Consider the following 23,351-nt stretch of genomic DNA (forward strand, 5'->3'; position numbering starts at 1 on the left):
ATAGACAAAAATGTGATTTAATATATTAAGACACTTAATTTGTTTCTAAGAATGGGTTATTTATTTTCTCCTTAAGGTACCACAAGTTGATCTGGGGACCTCATAAGATGGATTCCAAAGGAGATATTTCTGGAGTTGTGATTGCAGGCGGAGAAAATGGAAACATTATTCTTTATGATCCTTCTAAAATCATAGCTGGAGACAAGGAGGTTGTGATTGCCCAGAAGGACAAGCATACTGGGCCAGTGAGAGCCTTGGATGTAAACATTTTCCAGGTTTGACTTTGGTTGACATTCATTCTTGGTTCTTAGAATATTTGTTCTTCATTTGAAAAAAACTACTGACTTCAGTATTAGGAATGAAAGGGGAAGACTGCAGTTCAGACTTCAGGTTAGGAGCTGGACATAGGCATGGTGCACACGCTTGTTACCTCAGCACTTGGGAGGTGCAGGAAAAATTTGGATCAGGAGTTTGAGGCTAGCCTATGCTACACAAGACTATCTCAGACAACAACAGAAGCCTAGGGGGTTTAGGAGGTAACTCAGTTGATACAGTGCCTGCATTATGAGCACTCGGGTAGGATTTGCTGAAGGAGAGCAGTAACTGGCGACTGCTTTTGTTCCAGAGATGCAAAACCACAAGCACCGGGCCCTATGTGGCTAATGTGTTTAATTCTTTAACAGTTTAACCTCGGAACTGCTCTCTTTTTATAACATATTGCTTTAAAATAGTTTCATTGTCAGGAGACATATTTCATTTGGAAAGTTATAATGTTTCTCTAAAAACGTTAACTTTGATGAAGAATTTTGGATAATTAGGAAGCCACACATAAGATTGTTTTGAATCACTAGGAAAACTGTATGTATTAAAGTGAACATTTTAGTTTTAGTTATTCTGGGTTTTTAGTTATTTGTTATTTGATTATTGTTTCTTTTTGCAGACCAATTTGGTAGCCTCTGGTGCTAATGAATCTGAAATCTACATTTGGGATCTAAACAATTTTGCAACTCCAATGACACCAGGGGCCAAAACACAGGTATAACATTAATTGTTGATCAGTGTAAGGAAAGAAATCAAGCCAATCTTTTAAATGTATTCATGATGGTTTTAAGTATTTGAACGCAAACTAGTACTTAAATATCATTAAATTCCTTGTGGCATAGTAAAGTATTGATAAATATGTTTCTCTTGTAAGGTGGAGGCAGGAGGATTGCCTTGAGTTTGAAGTCCTCAGGAATATAGAATGAGACTTTATCTAAACTAAAGTGTTGCTGGGTATGATAGCACAGGCCTTTAACCCTAACACTCAGCAGGAAGAGGCAGGCAGATCTCTGTGAGTTCAAGGCCAGCCTGGTCTACAGAGTGAGTTCCAGAGCAGCTAGGGCCTTCATAGTGAGACCCTGTCTCAAAAAATAAAACAACTATAGTCTTTCTACAAGGTATCTTATTGTGTAGATGCCCAGTTTTACTGGCCGTTGGAACTGCTCCTGCCATTTTGAAGTCTTGAAAGGTGGCTTTAATGATATAGTCTGCTACTTATAAAGGTGTTTCCCCAGTAGTCCAGCCTCCCATTTTTGTCCTTTCTGATGCTAGGTCACATTCATTAGCCATCCGTTTTGTAGTTTGTGGTCTGTCTTGCAACAGCTGCAAATAAAGAAATGGCTTAGTTTATAGCAAGAATCAGCAAATACTTGTTGGATGAGACAATATTAAACAACACAAAGTAGTTGGAGCTCTGCAGATCTGTATTTTAAACAATGCCTGGCTGTGGATCTAATTTCTAAGTAATAGATTTTATTTTTTTAAAAGATTTATTTATTTATGTGTATACAGTATTCTGCCTACATGTACACCTGCAGGCCAGAAGAGGGCACCAGATCTCATTACAGATGGTTGTGAGCCACTACTTGGTTGCTGGGAATTGAACTCAGGACCTTTAGACAAGCAGACAGTGTTCTTAACCACTGAGCCATCTCTCCAGCCTAGTAATAGATTTAAAAAAAAAAAAAGAAAAGCTAAAGGGTCAGGCAGGCATGATGGTCCCCCTTTAATCCCAGAACTCAGGAAGTAAAAGCTGGTGGATCTCTGTGAGTTCCAGGCTGGCCAGAGGTACATACTTGAGACCTGTCTGTCTCAAGAAAAAATAAAGACAGAAAAAATTATAAATGAAGAATAAGAATTTATGATTAAATTTAATTTTTAGTTTTTTGAGACAGGGTCTTACTACGTAGCTCTCTCGGGCTGTCCTGAAACTCAACACTGGCCTTGAACTCAGAAATTGACCTGTCTCCAGAGTGCTGGGACTAAAGGTGTGTGCCACCACACTTGGCTTTATAATTAAAGTTGAATATTGTAATATCCTAGTCTGTTGCTGGAGTTATACACTGCCCAAAACCAATTTGGGAGAGAAAGGATTTATGTCGCTTACATGTCCCGATCAAAGTCCGTCATCTCTGGAGGTCAGGTGGCTTGGTCAGTTACTTTCCTTCTATAGCCTAGACCCACGTGTCCAGGGAGGCACCCCACATCAGTCAGCAGTCAGAAAGTGTACAGACACACCCTCAGAGCTAGCTGATAGAGATAGTTCCTCAGTTTTGGCTCTTCCCAGCGACTTCAGTTTGATAAAACCAACAGCACAGCATGGAGATGGTTTTTAATGGTTTGTTCCTTAACAGCCGCCAGAAGACATCAGCTGCATTGCATGGAACAGACAAGTCCAGCATATTTTAGCATCAGCGAGTCCCAGTGGCCGGGCAACTGTGTGGGATCTTAGGAAAAATGAGCCGATCATCAAAGTCAGCGATCACAGTAACAGAGTAAGTATAGGGTTGACTTGTGACGGACATGAGTGCTTCTGCTGTGTACCCTGGGGCTTGTTTCAAGAGATCAAGGCTTTGTAAAATTAAAATTGTCTTTTTATCAATGACTTAATAGTGGGATGAATGCCCCCTCCCCCTTAGTGACAGTAATTAAATACCCAGGAAACCATGTTGGGTATGTTTTATTATTTATTTAATTTCATTATTTTGATTTTTTGAGACAGGATTTTTCTGTGTAGATTTGGAGCCTGTCCTGGAACTCACTCAGTAGACCAGGCTGGCCTCGAACTCACAGAGCTCTGCCTGGCTCTGCCTCCAAAGATTAAATGTGTGCTCCTCCCCCTCCCGGCTTGTTTTTTTATTTTTTTAAGCACTTTATTTTGTAATTTTATGTGCATGTCCATGTGGGTGCATGTGTGCCATGAAGCACATGTTGTGTTCAGAGGACAACTTTTGGAATCAGGTGGGTCTCAGAGATCAAACTCAGGTTGAAGTGGACTTAGTGAGAGGCACATTTGCCCAGTGAGCCATTTTGGTGGTGCCTCTCTCTCTCTCTCTCTCTCTCTCTCTCTCTCTCTCTCTCTCTCTCTCTTCCTCCTTCCCCTCCCTCCCTCTCTTTTTCTTTGTTTCTTAAAACTTAAAAAATACTTATATCACATTTATGTTTTTTGTTTGTTTGTCTATTTTTGGCGGTTATTTGAGCATTCACGCTCCATTGTGCACTTTTGTGCTGGTTCAAGGACAATTTGCATGACTTCTTTTCTCCTTCTTTCATATGGGTCCCAGAGATTATACTTAGGTCTTCAGGTTTGATAGTAAGTGCCTTTATGTGCTGAGCCATGGTGCCCACCCTGGTTAAAGATTTTCTAAAATAAGAGTGCCTAAGTCAGGATGTGTATATCATTTTAACACCACGGACCTGTTGAAAAGAGCCTTCCTCCAGATTACCATAGTGTAAATGGACCAGAAATTTTAAAACCCAAGTTCCAGTGGGACAAAGCATGCAAAAATAGTTTTAGTCATTATATAGACTGTATTAGAAATGAGTCATTATACTATATTATAATATAAATAAATATTATATATAAATACTAGAATGGTCATTCCCAATAATAGTAATGTCTCATTGTCTCAGGAAACTTTAGATGTTTAAGATATTTTTTTCTTTTTTTCTTTTTTTTTTTTTTTTTTTTTGAGGAAAGGTAGAAGGCTTTAGTTTTTAGTTGAGAACCTTATTTTTATTTTTGAAAGTCTTATATTTTAAGTTTGTATAAATTATTCTTAGTTACAGTATTGATAGTAAAATTCATTTTAGAATTATTTTGACTCTGAATTGCTTTATGTGTATCAAGTAGATGAATAAGAAATATCAAATGCAGCCAGGCCGTGGTGGCGCACGCCTTTAATCCCAGCACTCCGGAGGCAGAGGCAGGCGGATCTCTGTGAGTTCGAGATCAGCCTGATCTACAAGAGCTAGTTCCAGGACAGGCTCCAAAGCCACAGAAAACCCTGTCTCGAAAAACCAAAAAAAAAAAAATGCTTAAAACTGTTTAGTAACATTTAAAAGGTTCAAAACTAATCTCAGCCGATGCATTTTCCTGTTTATTTTAGTGGTGACATAGCCCTCCAATTTTAGGTCTGCTTCTCATAAAGTAACATGATTGCTAAGATGTGGCCTTCCCTGTCTGCAGATGCACTGCTCTGGGCTGGCGTGGCACCCGGACGTTGCTACGCAGATGGTCCTGGCCTCTGAGGATGATCGATTACCCGTGGTCCAGATGTGGGACCTTCGGTTTGCCGCCTCTCCTATCCGGGTTCTGGAAAATCATGCCAGGTACCATACTACTGTTTCAAGGAACTTTGTTTCTTTATTTTTAAATCCTAAAACATAATTACTACTTTTTATTTTAAACAGTAGTCAGGATTTTTTCTCTAAAATGGTAGATCATATCATGCTAACATGAATCCTTTGTTAAAGTATTCTTCGCCACTTTCTTTAAAATAATTAAGCCAAGCATAGAGATGTGTGTCTGTAATCCCAGCACTTGGCAGTTCAAGGCCATCTTCAGCTACATAGTGCATTCAGGAAATTAAAATCACCTAAAATAGTGGGTAAAAATTGGAGTCTATTAAATCTTGACACTGATTATACAATTAGATCCATATTAGCCATCATACTTAAGAAAATTTGATGCCATATAGCAACAGTTTAGAAACTGGTTTTATTCTATTTTACTTTAAAAGCAAACATTTTTGAGAAATTAGGTGATCTGCTTTCAGTTTGCAGTAATATATTGAGTAGATATTTTGAAAAATGGGAATTTTCTCATGTCTTAGTGTCTTTGTATTTCATTAATTTGGCAAATTTCTTATCGGTGATACCTATTTAGTAGCAAATTTAAGTAAATTAGTTCAATGTGTTTAAATAAGAAAATCCCTTTTAATATTATACTAATTTCTAGCCAGGTGGTGGCACACATCTTTAATCCCAGCACTCAGGAGGCAGAGGCAGGAGGATAACCGGGTCTACAGAGAGTCTCCCAGGACAGCTAAGACTTTAACACAGAGAAACGTGTCTCTAAAAACCAACCAACCAAACAAACAAACAAAGAAAATGTACTAGTTTCTAAGTACTTTGGGGACTTCCTGGTTAGTGACATGTGACTGAACTTTTAAGTCCTTTCCCCCCTTCTCCTATCTGAAGTTTGTGAAGTTTCTGAAGTTTGTGATCTGTCTATAAGATGCTCATAAAGGAGAAGAATTTGGCCAGAACCAATTTCTCCTTAAATGTTATATTTTAGTCTAGTTTTTAGTAGAAAAAAGATGCTGTTGAGGAGCCTTAATATTTTTCTTATTTTATTTAAGATTGAGTGTATTAATGTATACAGTAAAACACACAAAATTCTCACCTGTTTTAATTGCTTTCTTATTGCTGGGAAAATACACACAACCAAGGCAACTTCTAAAAGAAAGCATTTAGTTGGGGGCTTGTTCAGTTTCAGAGGCAAGTCCATGACGATCATGGTGAGGAGCGTGGCAGCAGGTACGGTGCTGGAGCAGGGGCTGAGCGCTCACACCTGATCCTTAGACAGCAGACTGGGCCTGACCTCAAAGCCTACCCCAGTGTTAAACCTTCTCCAACAAGGCAACACGTCCTAATCTTTCCCAGATGGTTCCTACAGTTGGGGACCTTTTATTCAGACATGAGCCTATGGGAGCCATTCTCATCCAAACCACTACACTAACTGCAGGGAACTGGCATTGTAGAAGGAAGACAGATAACTCTTCCATAACAGACAGTGTGCAACCATTGTACATGGCACCTTAATCAATCCTCATAACAAATAACTGGAGAAACTGCCATTGCATGTCTTACAGGCCAGAAATTGAAGGTTAAACTTGTCCAAAGTCAGCCCAAACACTGATCTCAGAGTTTTTACCACAGAGCTTGGGAATGGGCCGTCATAATTTAGCAAAGCCCAGTGCTAGTGACAGAAACAATCTCTAGTTGGCAGTTTTCTTGTGCTAATAAGTGGTAGATTACTTGATTATTTGGTCTCTTCCAGCCTTATAATTCTATGTTTCTTTAAAATCTGACCTTATATATTAATAATAGCATAATATATAATTTATTGAGCTGGGGAGATAACTCAGTAGTTAAGAACACTTGCTCTTCCAGAGGACCTGAGTTTATTTCCCAGCACCCAAATGTCAGCTCACAATCTGTAACTCTAGCTTCAGGGGAGTCTGATGCCCCTGCACTCCCATGCACACGTACGTGCGCGCTTACACACACATAATTTAAAAACATTTTTTTCTAAATGAACAAACTTTGGCTATTGTATTGTTGCTGTGTCAAAAATCAAACTCAGGGCCTTGTATATACTAAGCAAGTGTTTACCACTGAGCAAAATACTCAGACTTCTAATTATTTTTTTTAATTTATTATTAAAGATTTCTGTCTCTTCCCCGCCACCGCCTCCCATTTCCCTCCCCCTCCCCCAATTAAGCCCCCCCCCCCAGCCCGAAAAGCAATCAGGGTTCCCTGTCCTGTGGGAAGTCCAAGGAACCCCCACCTCCATCCAGGTCTAGCAAGTTGAGCATCCAAACTGCCTAGGCTCCCACAAAGCCAGTGCGTGCAGTAGGATCAGAAACCCATTGCCATTGTTCTTGAGTTCTCAGTAGTCCTCATTGTCCGCTATGTTCAGAGAGTCCGGTTTTATCCCAGGCTTTTCCAGACCCAGGCCAGCTGGCCTTGGTGAGTTCCCATCAGACCTCTAATTATATGCTCTTAAGAAATGCCCAAACTTAATTCTGCTTTCTCATAGAATCTCTGAGTAATGTAGGTATGAATATAGAAAAGACAAAATGATTAATGCTCACTCTCTCTAAATAATTGAGCACAGAAGATTGTGTGCGGGGGGAGGTGCAGGCATGTTTGTGGCAGCCAGAAATCATGCCTGATGGCTTTCTGAGCATCCCTCAGCCATGCAGTTTTGAGACACTGTCCTGGAGCTATCAGGTGAGCTCTGTGGGTCTGCCTTGCTCCATCCCTGGCTTTGTGTGCATGTGAGTGTGGGTGTGGGGCATGGACCCGCTCCACATGCTGTGGAGGTCAGTGTCGCCTCTCACAGAACCCAGGGACTGACCCAGGTCATAGGCCATTACCTGCGAGCCATCTCAGTGGTCTGTCTGTAGACGTGTGTATGGCAAGCACCTCACTACTGAGCCATCTTCCTATCCAAGGATTACACTGTGCATAGCCCAAGGATACACTGTATTTCCGCTATATTGACATAAAAATATCCCTTTAATATAGTGATCTATAAAACCATGTTTCTAGACTTTAGAGCTTAATATTTCTTTAAAAAGTATCTACATTTTTCTTTTCATTATACTCAATAAAGACTACTTCCTGGTAACAGAAGCCAAAAACAGGACTGCGGATGGAGGTTGGCAGTCGAGCGCTGGCCTCCCACGTATGAGGCTTAGTTTGATTTTTTTTTTTGAGACAGGATTTGTCTATATGTAGACCAAGTTGGACTGAAACTTCCAGAGATCCATTTGGTCCTGTCATATGAGTCTGGGATTGAAGGTTTGCGCTGCCCACATCACCCAGCTCTGTGAGGGGTTTTTATCCATGAGCTTTCTCATAAAACCCGGCCTGGGACCAAGTACTCCACAGTCCGTGTTGTTGGGCACTCACTCTCATCTCTGCCCCTCTGCACTGCGCATGGTGTTCAGCAGCCTGCGTCTTTGTAGCACACATGTTCCTGAGTGACTGTATGGTGTTCAGCAGCCTGCGTCTTTGTAGCACACATGTCCCTGAGTTACTGTATGGTGTTCAACAGCCTGTGTCTTTGTAGCACACATGTCCCTGAGTTACTGTATGGTGTTCAACAGCCTGTGTCTTTGTAGCACACATGTCCCTGAGTTACTGTATGGTGTTCAGCAGCCTGCGTCTTTGTAGCACACATGTCCCTGAGTTACTGTATGGTGTTCAGCAGCCTGTGTCTTTGTAGCACACATGTTACTGAATTACTGTATGGTGTTCAGCAGCCTGTGTCTTTGTAGCACACATGTTCCTGAGTTACTGTGAGTCATACTCAGGCCAGCCGTCTGGGCGTCTCCTGGGCCTGCACAGCAGTGATTGGAAATTTGTTTTCCTCAAGATTGAACATGACTTTAGCCCTAGTACTTGAGAGGCAGAGGCAGGAGGATCTCTGAGTTCGAGGCCAGCCTGGTCTACAGAGCTAGTTCCAGGACAGGCTCCAAAGCGATTGAGCATTTCCACCAGTCTGCTCTGCTTTTTTAAGCTAACAGTTTGAACTAGTAAGCGGACTAATATACGACTGTATCTTGTTCTCACTTGTTCCTCTCTCCCACTGTGTTTCTATAGGGGAATTTTGGCAATTGCTTGGAGCATGGCCGATCCTGAGTTGTTACTGAGCTGTGGAAAAGATGCTAAGATTCTGTGCTCCAACCCTAACACTGGAGAGGTAGGACGAGGAACGCTTCAACTTTTCAGCACTCATGACACTTTATTTCCATTTTATCAGCCATTTCCATATGGTTTTAAAGCCATGTAATTAAGCCCACTGGAGGAAGCTCTGAGATGCTGACCCATCAGATCTCTGTCAGGAACATTCTCCGGCTCATGTCCTTCAATGTTTAAAGTTAGTCTTTCAAGCCGGGCGGTGGTGGCGCACGCCTTTAATCCCAGCACTCGGGAGGCAGAGGCAGGCGGATCTCTGTGAGTTCGAGACCAGCCTGGTCTACAGAGCTAGTTCCAGGACAGGCTCCAAAGCCACAGAGAAACCCTGTCTTGAAAAACCAAAAAAAAAAAAAAAAAAAAAAAAAATTAGTCTTTCTCTGTTGGGACATAGTCTAGCTACAGCCTTTTAAAAAATGATTTATTTTTATTATATGTGCATTGGTGTTTTGCCTGCATATGTGCCTGTGTGAGGGTGTTGGACCTGGAGTTACAAACAGTTATGGCTGCCATGTTGGAGCTGGGAACTGAACCCAGGTCATCTGGAAGAGCAGCCAGTGCGCTCATCTGCTGAGCCATCTCTTCAAACCTAGTTACAGCCTTATACCCTTTGCCTTTCCTCTATTAAAGTGTATTATTGCAGGTGCTTTTGTAGGTGTTTTGATGCTAGGCGTGTGGCTCAAAAGTCAAGCAGTTGCTTGTTAGCTTGTGAAAGTCCTAGGCTTCATTTCCAGCCCCATTAAAAACAAACAAACAAAACCCCACAGTCTTCCAGCTGGCAAGATGGCTCAGCAGTAAAGTCTGGGAAGCTGAGTTTGATTCCTGGAACCCACATGAACAGGATGCAGTGGCTCCTGCAGTGAGACAGGAAGCAGGACCGTCTGGATGCTCATGAGTCAGCCATGGCAGAGACAATAAGGTGGAAGGGAGAACTGACTCGTGAAAGTTGTCCTCTGCGTGTGTACTGTAACATATGCCGACACACGTACCCATCACACACACACACACAGAGGAGTAAATGAAAACCAAAAAAAAGTTTTAATAGGTTTTGTTATTTTAGCTGTTGAACATTGAACTTAGGGCCTCGAGTAGCTTTATTTTCATTTTGTGTGTGTGTGTGCGTATGTTCATGTCCAGGTGCATGAGCACTTAGTGCCTATGACCTGGCTGAGAAATCGATAGTGCACCTTTGTTGGTTGTGTCTGCGGATTTTCTGAGACGGAGTCTCATTGACCTCCCTGAGTGGCTGGTCAGCTAATGCAGTAGTCCCCTGCCTCTGCCTCCCCAGCTGTCTGTAGCGAGTACCAGACCTGACTTTCCCTGTGGCTGCAGGAACTTGACCTGCAGACCTCATGCTTGCATGGCACACATTTTACACATGGCACTGTCTCCCTGGCCCTGTAAGAGCATTTGTAAAGTTTTCCCGTGTTCTCTTCCTTCTGTAGGAAAGTTAGAGGAGCTTTTGTTAGGATTCTTCAATAAGAAGAATGAGATAGGCATGTTTTCTTATGTGGCTAAAAGCCAGATTTGTCACTGAGTTCTTTCTAACTTTGGTTTAAAGTTTGGTTTTCAAATGACCTAATTATAGTTCTTTGGATCTTGCCATGCCTAAGCATTTGAAAACAGTAGCACTAGAATTTGATAAAATGTTCTGGCCTTTCCAGCTTGTCTCCTGCCATTTTAGGAAAAGAAATACTGACTAGCATTCCTGTTACAGTGGACCATCCCAGGGACACTGCACCGTAGCGGTGGGCCGTCCCAGGGACACTGCACCGTACCTGTGGGCCGTCCCAGGGACACTGCACCGTAGCAGTGGGCCGTCCCGGGGACCAATACTGCACCGTAGCAGTCAGGGACACTGCACCATAGCAGTGGGCCGTCCCGGGGACCAATACTGCACCGTAGCAGTGGACTGTCCCGGGGACCAATACTGCACCGTAGCAGTCAGGGACACTGCACCATAGCAGTGGGCCGTCCCGGGGACCAATACTGCACCGTAGCAGTGGACTGTCCCGGGGACCAATACTGCACCGTAGCAGTGGACTGTCCCGGGGTCCAATACTGCACCGTAGCAGTCAGGGACACTGCACCATAGCAGTGGGCCGTCCCGGGGACCAATACTGCACCGTAGCAGTGGACTGTCCCGGGGACCAATACTGCACCGTAGCAGTGGACCATCCCAGGGACCAATACTGCACTGTGGCGGTGGACTGTCCCGGGGACCACTACACTTTAAGAAGAACTCGCCATTGGTTTTCTTAGCTAAAGCCTTTTCTAAAGCAAATGTTCAGCTGTTCTTACTGCCAACATTACTTATTTTGGTTATGCTCTGGCTGCACCTTTTTCTAACTTGTGTTTATTTATGTTGGACTAGGTATTGTATGAACTTCCCACCAACACACAGTGGTGCTTTGACATCCAGTGGTGTCCTCGAAATCCTGCTGTCCTGTCAGCTGCTTCCTTTGATGGACGGATCAGTGTTTATTCTATCATGGGAGGGAGCATAGACGGTTTAAGGCAAAAACAAGTTGACAAGGTAATAGGAGTATTCAGGCTTTTATAACTGAGAAAAATATCCGCCTTGTATAATTCCTTTACAATGCTGCTCTGCTAGATAATTGACACTTCTATGCATGATTTGAAAAACTGCAACTTAGTTTATGTAGGTGACTAACTCATACTTCTTTGAAAATAGCTTTCATCATCTTTTGGGAATCTCGATCCCTTCGGCACAGGACAGCCCCTTCCTCCGTTACAAATCCCACAGCAGACCACTCAGCACAGCATAGTGCTCCCCCTGAAGAAGCCACCCAAGTGGGTCCGAAGGCCTGTCGGTGCCTCCTTCTCAGTAGGTGGATTTCGTTTTTATGGTTCAGTGTGGCATATTAGCCGAGACATTGTGGGGCAGCACAAAGGACATTGCGTCCAGGGCGTCTTGTGAAAACTGAAGAGAACAGTGGGAGGTGTGTCAGAGATCTCCGTACAGTTCTTTATTTTGGCAGGCTTATAGTACGTTTACTTTGGGGGCACGGTTTAGTGGCTGATGAGTTTGTTTCTTCTCACAGTTTGGAGGGAAACTGGTGACTTTTGAGCATGCTAAAGTGCAGCCTCAGCAGGGAGCGGAGCCGCAGCAGCAGCGGCAGCACGTGTTCATCAGTCAGGTGGTGACGGAGAAGGACTTCCTGAGCCGCTCGGAGCAGCTGCAGCAGGTTGTGCAGTCCCAGAGCTTCACCAGTTACTGCCAGAGGAAGATTGATGCGTCTCAGACTGAGTTTGAGAAGAATGTGTGGTCCTTCTTGAAGGTGAAGTTGGGTTTATTAGTTTCTGTTTCTGCATGTCTTCGTGCATGCTCCTTTTACAGTGAGCGCATTCACCTGCTCAGCCATCCCTCTGGCCCTAAGGTCGGTTTTATTTCATTACTGATAACTGTTCCTATGATAATCTTAAGTCTGTCTTCCTTCTGAAGACATAGTATGACTTCAGGAATGCATGACGAAATTCAAGAAACCCAAGCTGGGCACAGTAACAGACCCCTGTAGTGTGCACAAACCAGCACTCACGCATATACACGCTTGCATATCTAAAAAGCCAGTTGTGAAAGCTAAGTTCTTTTTGCACCATGAATTTTCAGGATTTTTATAGACTTTAGATTTTTTTTTTTAGTAATTTGATTTAGAATTTAGTCAGTTCTTAGAAAAACTAGATTTTAAGTGTAGGTCTTTGTTTGAAGCTTGTGTCTCTTCTCACAGGTAAACTTTGAGGACGACTCTCGTGGGAAATACCTCGAGCTTCTCGGCTACAGGAGAGAAGATCTGGGGAAGAAGGTAAACTCACACAGACGCTCCTGTGCTGTGTGGGGGCTGTCTGTTTATAGAGTTCTCACGGGTGTTCTCAGATCAGTCACAGACAACGTTTTCAGGGTGAAACTCCACTTCGGCCAGAACCACCTTTAATTCAGCCACTGTCAGGGATAGTTTGTCACACACACCGGGGTGTTTATTAAGGTGTGTCACAGTGGCCTGGCAGCGGGAGGGTGGCGGGGACTGGTTTAAGGGAAGAACACTGTCAGGACAACTGCGCTCTTCAGCCTCGCTAGACTGATGCCTTAGCTTGAAACTTTTGTTTTTGAGACAGTTTCTCTGTTTAGTCCTGGCTGACGTGGATCAATTTGTATCCAGGTTGACCTCAAACTCAGAGATCTGCCTTTTCTTTTTCCTGAGTGCTGGGACTGAAGACGTGTGCCAGGCCACCACTGCCCAGCTAGCATGAAATTCTTAAATGGCTTGTTGTTGACCAGTAACAGGTATCTGGAGGATGAATTTTTGTCACTAAGTAAACAAGGTCTAAGTAGTTTGCTTCGTAGTTTAACTTTTGAAAGAAAGAATTCCCTTTTTGAAAGAGAAAACCACATTAGCATTTTGTAGTCTTCATGTGTCAGTGCTGACGTCAGCGTCAGTAGCAGCAAAAAACGGTGGAAGCCTCAAGAACTCTGTCCTGTTCTCAGACCCTTCACCTCTGTTGATGGAAACTAAAGCTTCCTGTAGCATTGCACAGCGGCCTGAATGGCACGAGCTGCTTCTGATGCTCCTCTGAGGGCAGCCACACTGCTAGTGTCTTCGCTTACTCCTTTAAAGTGTCAGGGTTTATTTGATTTCCTTATTAGCCATAACTCCTTGATGCTCTGATTTTTCTAAGTTTTCAGAAGAAAACTTAAAATTTTGCTTGTATGTCTGAAAGCAAAACAATTAGGAAATACAATCATTATCAAAATACTTCTAAAACAATTCATTCTATATTGAGTACCTGAGGACATCTTTTTAAAATGTACTTGTAAGCCAGGTGTGCAAGTCTTTAACCCTAGCACTCAGGAGGCAGAGCCAATAAATCACCATGAGTTCCAGGCCAGCCAGGGTGACATAGTGAGGTCCGGTCTTAGAAAACAAAACAATAAGAAAAAAAATGAACAAGCAAACAAGCAATGATTTATAGTTATTAAAACAACAAGGTCCAAGAACATGTTTCTTTCAAGGTTGATTGTAGGTTAGATAGAAGAGCTGAAGATCATCTGGACAGTAGAATCCCCTGTAAATGGAGCTAGAACCAGTGAGAACCAGCTGTGCACAGGTGTCTTGCTCTTCCTAAACATACTTCCCCTGATAGGAACTTTTGTGGGGTTTGGCTGAGAATGGAGTAAAGCCGAATCTTGCTGTACACCCTGAATAGAATTGTGTTTAGTAGGTGAGTTGTTGTTTTCCTTTCAGATTGCTTTGGCCTTGAACAAAGTGGATGGATCCGATGTGGTAAGAAGGCCTTTAAACATAGCTTTCTCCTGAGAGTTTGGTTAGATCCTCACAAGAAGGGTAGTTTGAGAAGCTGATCTGTTTTGTGCCTACTGATTTAGAAAATACCAGTTCCAAGGATTTTAGTAAGTTTATAATTCTCATCTTAAGTTTAGCTGGTAAAGCATGTCTTTTGGTATATTTGAACTTCTTAAAAGGGAAAACTGAACCAATGTCTGCTCAGATAAGGTAAATCGCTTGTATGTCATGTGACATTTGGTAGCCAAAAGGGAAGGTGGTGGTAGTGATCGTTCCTGCTTTCCTTTTAATGTTGTTTCTGGGATAAACTTGCCAGGTTGCTGCTCGCGATCAAGCTCTGGATGTGGTTGGTTGGGTCTTTGTCTCGCTTGTTACTAATAACCTTTTAATGCTGCTTTCTTCACCTCCCTCTGTGATTGTTTTCTGTACCAAAGGCTCTTAAAGACCCTGACCAAGTAGCACAGAGTGATGGGGAGGAGAGCCCCGCTGCTGGAGAGCAGCTCTTGGGAGAGGTACTTATTTTTATTATATTGGACAGTTATGTGATAATTGTGTATCTCACATGAAAATATGGACTTTTTTTGACTACTTGTTGTCAATTATGTTTGAATGTATTTTTTCTCAGGTGTTTTAAGGGTAAGAGAGTCTATTTATCTTGCCTAACAACAGTATCTCTGCACACTAGTTCTTTGGCCCAGGTTCTTATTACTATGTCTTAAAATTAGTGGTAGATGTGAGATTTCCTTAATTGGGTCAGATGGCTGCCAGTATGCTAAACTGACAGAGATTTTACTCAGAAATGCAGTTGCTGTGCATGTCAAGTTAATGTGTTTTTTTTTTTTTTTTGACACTTTGATTTGTATAGCCCGCTCTCAGTGATAGATGCTTCTAAATTGGTCCTGAACTGGGACACAGCAAAGAATATTTTGTAAAACTAAGCTAATTGTGATGACTTAACTATTAGTGTGTCCTTAGCTGTGCTTGGTAATTTCTATAACTAATTGAAAAGAGACCTTGAATACACAGCTGTGTCATTAATTTATTTCCTTGTGACTCTCTCTTTCTCCCCCCAACTAACAACTAATTCCATAGTTTACTTTTCTTGCGTTCTATTTTATTTCATCTTGGAAAATTAATCAAGTTCTTATGTCTTATCTAATCTTTGACTTTTCCTTTGCCTTTTATGGTAGGGGACTATCTTGACTATGGAATGCTTATAAATAATTCATAAACATATTGGACTGCTGTAAAGTGATTATGAAATATATTTTCTATTAAAATCAATCTCCCAGAATTTAATAAGGAAATAGAGAACACTGTAAAATCTTGCTAAAAGTTTGAACTAGTTTTGGAGATACCTAGGAAAATTATAGATACCTGCAAGGGTATTCATTTCTGTATATTAACTATGTACCATCAAATTAAAGTCTATTTGTTCATGTACTCATGAAATAATAGGTGATAAAATACTTAGCAAACAGTAGTCATTGCATATTGTGAAGGCTTGAAACAAACTGTGTGTAAGGGGAGAAAATCTTCCCTTTGGTCTTGATGATACTGTTAAGTAAAAAAGTAAGAAGAAAGGTGCAAGAAATCCAGTTAGGTCAAATCAAACCAAATCAAAATGCCCATCATTTTATTAAGTAAGACGCTTTTGGGTGGCCGAGCGCATGGTGGGGAGACAGGAAAGCAGGGAGCACTTACAGACCCGAAAACCACGTTTTTCCACCGGGAATCCCACTTAAATACCCTGTGGGAGTGGTCAGGACCTGGCATGCTGGGATTTGGAGTCCAGACCAAAGCAACTCCCAGGCCAGGGAAGCTGGTATGGATGCCAGGGGTTGGGGGCTACGCTCCCCACTTAACAGATACTATTTGCTTTTCAGATATGGTACCTTGTACATTCAAGGTTTTCAGTATGTAAGAAATTAAGCATTTGGGGCCCTACTTGTCTCTCAGGAGTTCATAAGTAAAGGTGTGTTAACTGTATATAGAAAGCACGTTTGAAATGGGAAGATTGTGCTATTTGTGTCGTCCTAGGGGTTGAACCCAGGGCCTCACGCACCCCAGGTCCGTGTATCCATACCCGGTGTGCGTCTCTAGCCTGAAAGTGTCATTCTGTAAATTTAGGAAACAGAGGTAGTGAGGATGGGTGATGAATGTGAATGCCAGCACTTTCCTAAGGGGAGAAGGAATAGGGTAAAGTGTTACCTAAGTCTTAGATGAGCCAGTGCTGCTCTCTGCACAGAATGACTCAGCTTTCACAGTCAGCTGTGTGGGCAGAACAAATGTCTGCATGAACATTTGAGTTCATATCGGATAACTTTGTTTTCATTTCAGAAGAAAGGCTTGGGATGTCTGTACAGAGTCTTCATAAAGCTGATTATTTTTAATCTGGAAATCTAAGAAGTTTTGAATTTCAGATCATTTTGTATGCTAGACTTTTTCTTTTAGGCCACCAGCCAGCTCCCAAATCATGACACAGAGACTTCTTACTAGTTACGAATGCTCTGCCTAGCTTGCTAGCTCTTTTACCTTAAATTCACCTGTTTCTCTTTAGCGGCCTTCTGCCTCAGGGCTTGTACTTCTCTTTCCTTCTGTACGTCTTCTACCGCTCCTCACGTCTGACTGGCGTCTTGCTCTGGACGTGGACCTCTCTTTCTCCCTGTTCTCTTCTTTCCTTGAGCCTAGATTTCTCCTCCTATTTCTTGTCTCTGACAGCCCCATTTATCCTTTCTCTGCCTCCCTATTGGCTGTTCAGCTCTTTATTAGACCAAACAGGTGCCTTATGTTGTCAAGGTGAAACAGCAACACATCTTCTCATAATTAAACAAATGCAGTTTAAACCGATGTGACACACCTTTACATAGGGTGATATGCAACAGCATATACAGATGTGACATTCTTTACATCGTTAAACAAGTGCAGCAAAAACAAGTATAATACACAGTTAAAGTAATATTCCACAGCAATTTTGTATTTAGATTTTGAATTGAGTCGCTCAGTTTGTAACTTTTGTTGTGTGTGTGTGTGTGTATTGTCAGACTTTGTGCTGTTCAATATATAACTAATTTAAAGGAAAATGAAATGTATGATTTAATTTGGTTTATTCAAAAACATTCAAATGGTTAAAACAGTGTTTATACTGCTTTGTTGTTGTTCTTTGTGGCATTGGAGACCGACCCTACTTGCGAGAGACATGTACTTTGTAACTGAGCCATACAAAACTCTAGGCTTGCTGCACTTTTGTACTGAGGACACCAAGGGATTTGTTTTTGTGATTCAGCTTGGACAGAAAGATTTTATAGCCAAACCTATAGACACTATAATTAAAAATATGTATATTTTGCATTTTGAAGCCACTCAAAGTTGGGGGATCTGAAAAATGTTCCTTACTTTTGACAGCAACTTTTCAGGTCTCTGTGACAAGTGTGGACACTTGATTTGGTGATTTAGATGACTGGGTTTTATTCATGTCTCATGGGAACTCATGCCTTGGAAGTCCAAGGTTCTACACGTAGATTGGGACATTTTGAAGCAGCTTGTTTCAGCTTCATTTTGGCTAATTTGCTGCCTTTTCCATCTCTTTAGCAAATTAAAGAGGAAAAACAGGAGTCTGATTTTCTGCCTTCAGCTGGAGGGACGTTTAACATCTCCGTCAGTGGAGGTAAGTGCTGTTGGCTTTGACTGAAATCTCTTGTAGCCATAAGGAATCAGCGAAAACAATGCACTGTTGCTTTTTGCTTTTACAAGAGGTCTCTGTAGATGAGTGGTTTGGAGCTCCCAAGACCTAGGAGCTAAGTTATGTGCCAGTAGACATCACTAGAAAGGTGGCATCATGCTGGGCAGGGGGAAGAGAGAACTTTTGTCACTTATGTCTAACCAGTGTCTTGAAAATGCTGATGAGTTCTGACACACCTAAGTGATCTTTACTAATAAAATAAGTTACTATATATACATTCTGATCCATTTCCATAGCTTCTGTAAATAGTGACAGTTTATTTTAAAAATTTCATCTGTTAGTAATAAAAAATTAGCCTTGTGTTCTCCATTTGCCTGTGTATAAAACCTGGTGTGCACAGTTTTCTAGTAATTGTTTTTAGTAGCAGACTCTATTTAACTTGGATGTTGTGTTTCTTTGTTGCAGATATTGATGGATTAATTACTCGGGCTTTGCTGACTGGCAATTTTGAGAGTGCAGTTGACCTTTGTTTACATGATAACCGAATGGCTGATGCTATTATATTAGCCATAGCGGGTGGACAAGAACTCTTGGCTCAAACACAAAAAAAATACTTTGCAAAATCTCAAAGCAAAATTACCAGGGTATGTTACTTTTTAAAGTAAATAGTAGCAGAGAAACACATACATGCATATACATATATACTTTAAAAATGTTTTCTTTTAGCCAGGTATGGTGGAACACACTGAGGAGACAGAGGCAGGTGGGTTTCTGGGTTAGAGGACAGCCAGAGACACACAAACCCTGTCTTCAAACCCTGCCGCTGGCCAAAAAAAGTTATTTTTCAGATGGTGGATCTTGTCATTAGCTCAGGCTTTCCCCAAATCTTCAGTTCTTCTGCCCTAACCTCATAAGTATTAGAATTACACACTTTTTATCATTCTGATTATGGAGGTAGTATCCTAGTGTTATAGATAATTAAGATACAAAAATTAGCAAAGAATTAAATTCTTTCACCCAGAAATAGTTGTTTGTGCTTTGATGTGATAAAATTCCAGTATTTTGATTCCCTTCCAGAGGTTTAGTCTAAAAAACCTCAAGGTAAAAGTTTTAGTTGTGTCTTAACTGTGTTACGAAGTTCGTGTTCGTCTTTCCAGGCCTTTCTGTAGACAGTCAAGATCACACGTACATTGCACTGTCATGGCGCAAGCTTCTGCGTTGCCAGGGACCATTAGAAAGAGTCGTAGTTATTCTACAATGTTATGATCAGGGACTATTAGAAAGATTCGTAGTTATTCTACAATGTTATGATCAGGGACTATTAGAAAGATTCGTAGTTATTCTACAATGTTATGACCAGGGACTATTAGAAAGAGTCGTAGTTATTCTACAATGTTATGACCAGGGACTATTAGAAAGAGTCGTAGTTATTCTACAATGTTATGACCAGGGACTATTAGAAAGAGTCGTAGTTATTCTACAATGTTATGATCAGGGACTATTAGAAAGATTCGTAGTTATTCTACAATGTTATGATCAGGGACTATTAGAAAGATTCGTAGCTATTCTACAATGTTATGATCAGGGACTATTAGAAAGATTCGTAGTTATTCTACAATGTTATGACCAGGGACTATTAGAAAGATTCGTAGTTATTCTACAATGTTATGATCAGGGACTATTAGAAAGAGTCGTAGTTATTCTACAATGTTATGATCAGGGACTATTAGAAAGAGTCGTAGTTATTCTACAATGTTATGATCAGGGACTATTAGAAAGAGTCGTAGTTATTCTACAATGTTATGACCAGGGACTATTAGAAAGAGTCGTAGTTATTCTACAATGTTATGACCAGGGACTATTAGAAAGAGTCGTAGTTATTCTACAATGTTATGACCAGGGACTATTAGAAAGAGTCGTAGTTATTCTACAATGTTATGACCAGGGACTATTAGAAAGAGTCGTAGTTATTCTACAATGTTATGACCAGGGACTATTAGAAAGAGTCGTAGTTATTCTACAATGTTATGACCAGGGACTATTAGAAAGAGTCGTAGTTATTCTACAATGTTATGATCAGGGACTATTAGAAAGAGTCGTAGTTATTCTACAATGTTATGACCAGGGACTATTAGAAAGAGTCGTAGTTATTCTACAATGTTATGACCAGGGACTATTAGAAAGAGTCGTAGTTATTCTACAATGTTATGATCAGGGACTATTAGAAAGAGTCGTAGTTATTCTACAATGTTATGATCAGGGACTATTAGAAAGAGTCGTAGTTATTCTACAATGTTATGATCAGGGACTATTAGAAAGAGTCGTAGTTATTCTACAATGTTATGACCAGGATGTATTATGTCACTGTTTACGATTGTTTGGGCTCGTTTTAATGCTTTCCTCATAGACAAGCAACATTGTTTTATATGGTGATTGAAACCTTTGTTTTGCCTAAAGATTTGAACAGAGTTTTGATCATTCGGTTACTAGAATTTCCGGCATGGAGGGTCTGAACATTTTCAAGCTTAATGCTGTTTTTTGTATTTTAAGACAATTGTTTTGGAAGCTTTTTGTTTTTGTTTTTTGAGACAGGGTTTCTCTGTGTTAACAGCCTTAACTGTCCTGGAATATGCCACATAGACCAGGCTGGCCTTGAAAGCAGAGATCCTCCTGCCCCAGCCTCCCAGGGAGTAAAGGCCTCGACCAGCACACCCACCCTGGAAGTTATTTTTCATGGATTATCTCAGTACTGAACCCCAGTGGTGGTTGTCCTGGTTTGATAATCTCAGTACTGAACCCCAGTGGTGGTTGTCCTGGTTTGATAATCTCAGTACTGAACCCCAGTGGTGGTTGTCCTGGTTTGATAATCTCAGTACTAAACCCCAGTGGTGGTTGTCCTGGTTTGATTATCTCAGTACTGAACCCCAGTGGTGGTTGTCCTGGTTTCCAAGCTTTGCCTGTGCGCCTCTGTGCTGTCCTCCTAAGGCTTGAATGCTTTGTAGTTTTTCTTAAGATGACACATGCATGCGCATGTGCCACGGCATGAAGTGGTTCTCTTCTACCAGGTAGGTCCTGGGGATTGAACTCAGTCACCAGCCTTGGTCCTCAGGCTTGGCAGCAGGCACCCTTACCCTGCTTTGCCATCTCACTGGCCCCTAGAATGTTTTAACTTTCTTTATAAAGTTCTTTCCTGCTTGTCCTTCAAATAAAGTCCCTGAACAATTGGACCTAGGAGCATCTTCCTGTTACAATGTTTTGCTAGTATCCTATACTTTTCCCTGAAGCCCTTTGTAAAATACATTGATGCCATTTTCTTTTTGAAGGAAAGATAGCATCTGCTATTTGGTTCAAGAATGTTTTTCACTTTGCGGCTGTTTGATTTGTCATTAAATCTAAGTAGTTGTGAAAGATCAAGATTGGTAGGTATGGGGCCTGAGTCCTGTTTGTCGATTTTCTAGCAAGCGCTAGGAAAAATCGAGTTGCTGTAGATGTTTAGTGACTTAGAAGCTCAGGTACTTCTGCCGCTGTAGTCGGGCAGAGAGGCAGGGAGGAGTTAACGTGCTCTGGCTGAGTAAGTCTGGCAATTGGGGCGGGCCCCGCAGGCTATGGCGTGTGTGGCCGAGTTGCTGTCCTGCCAAGCCGAGGCTGTCTCGGACTCAGCACTGGGGCCCGAGGGGGCGCCTGGCAGCTGGACCAGGAGCGTGCTGTGTGGTTAGGACCCAGGCAGAAAGCTGCGAGATTGGGGCATGCAGCTCTCTCAACTAAAATTCAAGCCTACATCCTGGGCCGCTCCAGGGCGGGGGCAAAAAAGCCCCACGTTGGGCACCAGGTGTAGCGGCTTAAACGAACTCAGACAAAAACTGTAATAATATATACAGTTTTTATTGGGAAATAGACTTACAGAACCAAAAGTTCCAGGGGAGAACAGGAAAACAGAAGGGCAGGCGGGGACCCCGCCCCCTGCAAGAAAGGTGATTGGCTGGGTCTCCCCTACACGCGGCTGTTCTATTGTCATTAAATCTAAGTAGTTGTGAAAGATCAAGATTGGTAGGTATGGGACCTGATGGCAGTGCTTGCCCTGTGTTATGTCACAGCATGCAGACATGACGATTAGACAGTTTGGTCTCGTGTATAGTAAAGACATCATTTTCTGCTTCCCTTTTCAAGCTCATCACTGCTGTGGTGATGAAGAACTGGAAGGAGATTGTTGAGTCCTGTGATCTGAAAAACTGGAGAGAGGCCCTCGCTGCAGTGTTGACTTATGCTAAACCGGATGAATTCTCAGCCCTGTGTGGTAAGAAGCCCCACATGTAACTGTTACAGAGGTGGCAGGGTGCGTTGCACAATTAAGGAGTTTTACTAGAAATCTTTGCATGTCTAATCTGAAGTAAGAATTATAAAATACAAAGATGGGCTGTGCCTGCTGCTAACCGCTCAGTTGTTTAGCATATTCAAGACTGTGAATTTGATTCTCAGTAAGAAGAGACAGACAAGACAGACAGAAGAAGGGAGAACAGATAGAAAATGTGTCATTTAGAGATTGTATGTTCAGTGATAATGGTTTGGGGTAGATCAGAATATAAATTTTGCCTCTGCTACTTACAAGCTGTATGACCCAGAAAAGATCATTTTCTAAGCCTCATTTTTCTCATCTGTAATTAGCACATATGCAGTTCTCAATAAATGTTAGTTGGGATCAATTAGTAATGGTAACAGTTAGGTAAGATCGATCATTAGAGGCCAGGACTAACTTTGTGCCTTAGGAAACAAGCTTGCTTGCTGGCGTGGATGTTCACTATATTTTTCCGGATTTTTGTATCTGTAGTACGTTTGTAGTGTATTTAGCCACCACTGACGATGTATTCTATATGTGCTATTCAAATTTCCCCCCTTATTGTTTCTTCTGATGTTCTTGATGGAAAGCAGTTCTGTAGTTAGAGGTAGAGTCTTACACAGTATATGTAAATTACTCCGTTTATTTAACAGCCAAATAGTCACTGAGCATTTAGAGCGCTTGTGTCTTTTTTCTGGTTCTTACTGATTGTAAAATTTCGTCCATGCCTCTGGAAATACCACGGAGCTGCTTGCAACCTCATACACAGTGAAATGGGTGCCATCTTACCTTGTTCTCTTGATTGACAGATCTCTTGGGAGCCAGGCTTGAGAGTGAAGGAGACAGCCTCCTGCAGGCTCAGGCGTGCCTCTGCTATATTTGTGCGGGGAATGTAGAGAAATTGGTTGCTTGTTGGACAAAAGCTCAAGATGGTAGCAATCCTTTGTCTCTCCAGGTTAGTATTTCCTTTTTTTTAAAAAAATATTTATTTATTTATTATATATACAATATTCTGTCTGTGTGTATGCCTGCACACCAGAAGAGGGCACCAGACCCCATTACAGATGGTTGTGAGCCACCATGTGGTTGCTGGGAATTGAACTCAGTACCTTTGGAAGAACAGGCAATGCTCTTAAACAATGAGCCATCTCTCCAGCCCCAGGTTAGTATTTCTGAACAGCGATGCTGACATTTCAGTGTCTTCTCA

At 41.7% G+C, this 23,351-nt stretch overlaps 1 protein-coding gene across 38 annotated transcripts in view; it reads left to right on the forward strand.

Annotated features, from left to right (window-relative positions):
• Sec31a (SEC31 homolog A, COPII component) overlaps nucleotides 1-23,351 on the forward strand; it is a 58,728-nt gene that overhangs the window by 12,865 nt on the left and 22,512 nt on the right. For 16 of the 38 annotated variants that reach the window (XM_075943188.1, XM_075943202.1, XM_075943182.1 and 13 more), the window contains exons 4-18: nucleotides 77-275; nucleotides 941-1,036; nucleotides 2,676-2,816; nucleotides 4,511-4,653; nucleotides 8,719-8,818; nucleotides 11,186-11,347; nucleotides 11,507-11,659; nucleotides 11,877-12,113; nucleotides 12,561-12,635; nucleotides 14,073-14,111; nucleotides 14,564-14,641; nucleotides 17,721-17,796; nucleotides 18,277-18,455; nucleotides 21,979-22,105; nucleotides 22,954-23,099. In XM_075943188.1, coding sequence (XP_075799303.1) covers nucleotides 77-275; nucleotides 941-1,036; nucleotides 2,676-2,816; nucleotides 4,511-4,653; nucleotides 8,719-8,818; nucleotides 11,186-11,347; nucleotides 11,507-11,659; nucleotides 11,877-12,113; nucleotides 12,561-12,635; nucleotides 14,073-14,111; nucleotides 14,564-14,641; nucleotides 17,721-17,796; nucleotides 18,277-18,455; nucleotides 21,979-22,105; nucleotides 22,954-23,099 — 1,951 coding nt within the window. The remainder of the gene's footprint in view (nucleotides 1-76; nucleotides 276-940; nucleotides 1,037-2,675; nucleotides 2,817-4,510; nucleotides 4,654-8,718; nucleotides 8,819-11,185; nucleotides 11,348-11,506; nucleotides 11,660-11,876; nucleotides 12,114-12,560; nucleotides 12,636-14,072; nucleotides 14,112-14,563; nucleotides 14,642-17,720; nucleotides 17,797-18,276; nucleotides 18,456-21,978; nucleotides 22,106-22,953; nucleotides 23,100-23,351) is intronic. The other 22 variants (XM_075943193.1, XM_075943214.1, XM_075943207.1 and 19 more) reach the window with 3 other exon arrangements.

Source organism: Microtus pennsylvanicus, chromosome 12 (genome assembly GCF_037038515.1).
Source record: "Microtus pennsylvanicus isolate mMicPen1 chromosome 12, mMicPen1.hap1, whole genome shotgun sequence".
NCBI classification, from domain to species: domain Eukaryota; kingdom Metazoa; phylum Chordata; class Mammalia; order Rodentia; family Cricetidae; genus Microtus; species Microtus pennsylvanicus.